General features: G+C 34.3%; 1 protein-coding gene across 1 annotated transcript in view; it reads left to right on the top strand.

The window, feature by feature from the left end:
• The first annotated feature begins 268 nt into the window (after positions 1–268).
• The window catches only part of LOC105452011 (trafficking protein particle complex subunit 11-like), a 6,547-nt gene continuing 4,854 nt past the window's right edge, over positions 269–1,961 (top strand). Inside the window, exons 1-6 of the mRNA XM_011692775.1 lie at positions 269–543; positions 751–952; positions 1,064–1,233; positions 1,322–1,510; positions 1,590–1,763; positions 1,832–1,959. Of these exons, the coding sequence (XP_011691077.1) occupies positions 764–952; positions 1,064–1,233; positions 1,322–1,510; positions 1,590–1,763; positions 1,832–1,959 (850 nt within the window). The 5' untranslated portion in view covers positions 269–543; positions 751–763. The remainder of the gene's footprint in view (positions 544–750; positions 953–1,063; positions 1,234–1,321; positions 1,511–1,589; positions 1,764–1,831; positions 1,960–1,961) is intronic.

The raw sequence follows: 1,961 nt of genomic DNA, 5'->3' as shown, positions 1-1,961 counted from the left end.
TCTTTAATAAAAGTACAATTTAAAGACGCAACCGATCGACTCTTGCGTTTTTCTTGTGCAATAATTTCTTTTTTGTAATTAAACTTTTTTTTGTTTTTAATTTGTGCTCTTTTTTCCCACCGTTTAATTTATAGTGGTTTCATTATACATATGTCTTATATTAAGTGCGCAAAGTATGTACAAAGTATGTAGTACAGCTGTACGGCCTCGCTGTAACGACTGTGACTGTGGTGCGATTACACTATTCCCATACACGAAAGGTGCGTTCTGTTTCACGCATGATACGCATAATATATTATTTTAGCCTTGTTTAACATTCAGTGAACAACAAGGATAAAATTATACGTCAAGCACATCATGCACGAAATGAAATGCAGCTGAATTCTAACCTAACCTAACCTGTAATTTTGCTGATATCGCTGATGATCATTTATAACCTAGATCTGAACTGTCAAAGTGGAAAATGACATATAATATTAATTAGTGTCTAATCGCAAAGTAACGTGTTATCCTTACTAACGTGTTATCCCATGTAATTCGTTCGTAAGTAGATTCAGATATTATTTGACAAGTTATATTATAAAATATGCTGTTACACTTTAGAACATGTATTGTTACAAATGTGTTACATATATTGTTCTAAGTGTTACACGAATAAGATTGAAAGGTTGAAATAAGAGATTTTTAAATAGTAACACACCTGAAATTCGTAAGAATTATTTGCATATTGATTGTTACTCATTCTTCCAGTAAAGGCTTCACGATGTTTGAATTGCCAGCAGAATTGATAGCTAAGCCTTTAGCTCTGATAGGTTTGACTGGATTAGACATTGCAAATCCAGTACATCGCTCTATCTGGGATGCATTCAGCAATAATCGTAGACCGGATTGCGCAGCCGTTCAGTTCAAGCTTCTCGGTTTGGCGCACGAATTTCCTACTGTCAAGCCAAAGGTATAATATTTGACATAATGTTTGATGGTATAATATTTGCTGTCATATACTTGTAAAAAAATTGATGCTATTTGATTTGATATTGCTATGTATTGTCTTTATACATTTTAGCGTAGCTCATACGAATGGTACATACCTAAAGGAATTTTAAAACGGAACTGGATAAACAAGTATCTCAATGATATTCCTTCTGTGGTTGTTGTGTTCTATGATTTAGACTGGAATGATCCTTTGTGGAATGAGAAAAAGATGGAATGTGCATCTAGAGTGCAATCTTTAAGGTAACATTTTATAATCTATTTAGAATATACTTTAATGCTATATTGTATTGTCGATGCATTAAACTAAGCGATATGATATCCTTTTTAGAGCCGCTCTCGACGGAAGAAGTACGAAAATAGCTGTAGTGTTGATACAACATGCAGTTCAACCGCTTCCTGGTGCCGAAGACGTAGTCGCGACTGAGCGCGCAACAGCGTTGTGTGGAGCTTGTGATTTAACAGCAAAGCTTTTGTACATTCTGCCGCATGCTGATCACTTACTGGGATATATATCGAGGTTTTTAATTTTGTAGTACATATTTTATCCTCTATTGTTTTCATTTTTGAAAGGAAATAATACAGCTTGTTTATTATAGGCTAGAGACGGCGTTCTACGATTTGGCACAAAACTTTTATCATCACGAATATCGGAATGTTAAAAGTCATCGCGATCAGCTCACTAAGAATGTTCATCAATACTTATTTGTTCGACATCAATTTAAAATGGCATTCTTGAACGAACTCAAGCAGGAGTTGCATCTTGCTCAAAAGTAAGATTTAAAAAAATATGATAACAGTTGTGCTGCAATATATACATGTACATGTGAATGTTTTGCAGGCATTACATGCAAGCTTACCACAATCTTCTTGAAACAAGAATGACGGATGCAAACGCAGTGGAGATAAAAACCATTGCTGGTTTCATAAATTATAAATTGTGTAGAATAATGTTTAATTTGAATCTTCCT

Source organism: Wasmannia auropunctata, unplaced genomic scaffold (assembly GCF_000956235.1).
Source record: "Wasmannia auropunctata unplaced genomic scaffold, wasmannia.A_1.0 LD336039.1, whole genome shotgun sequence".
NCBI classification, from domain to species: Eukaryota; Metazoa; Arthropoda; class Insecta; order Hymenoptera; family Formicidae; genus Wasmannia; species Wasmannia auropunctata.
This window is presented reverse-complemented; position numbering and strand designations above follow the sequence as displayed.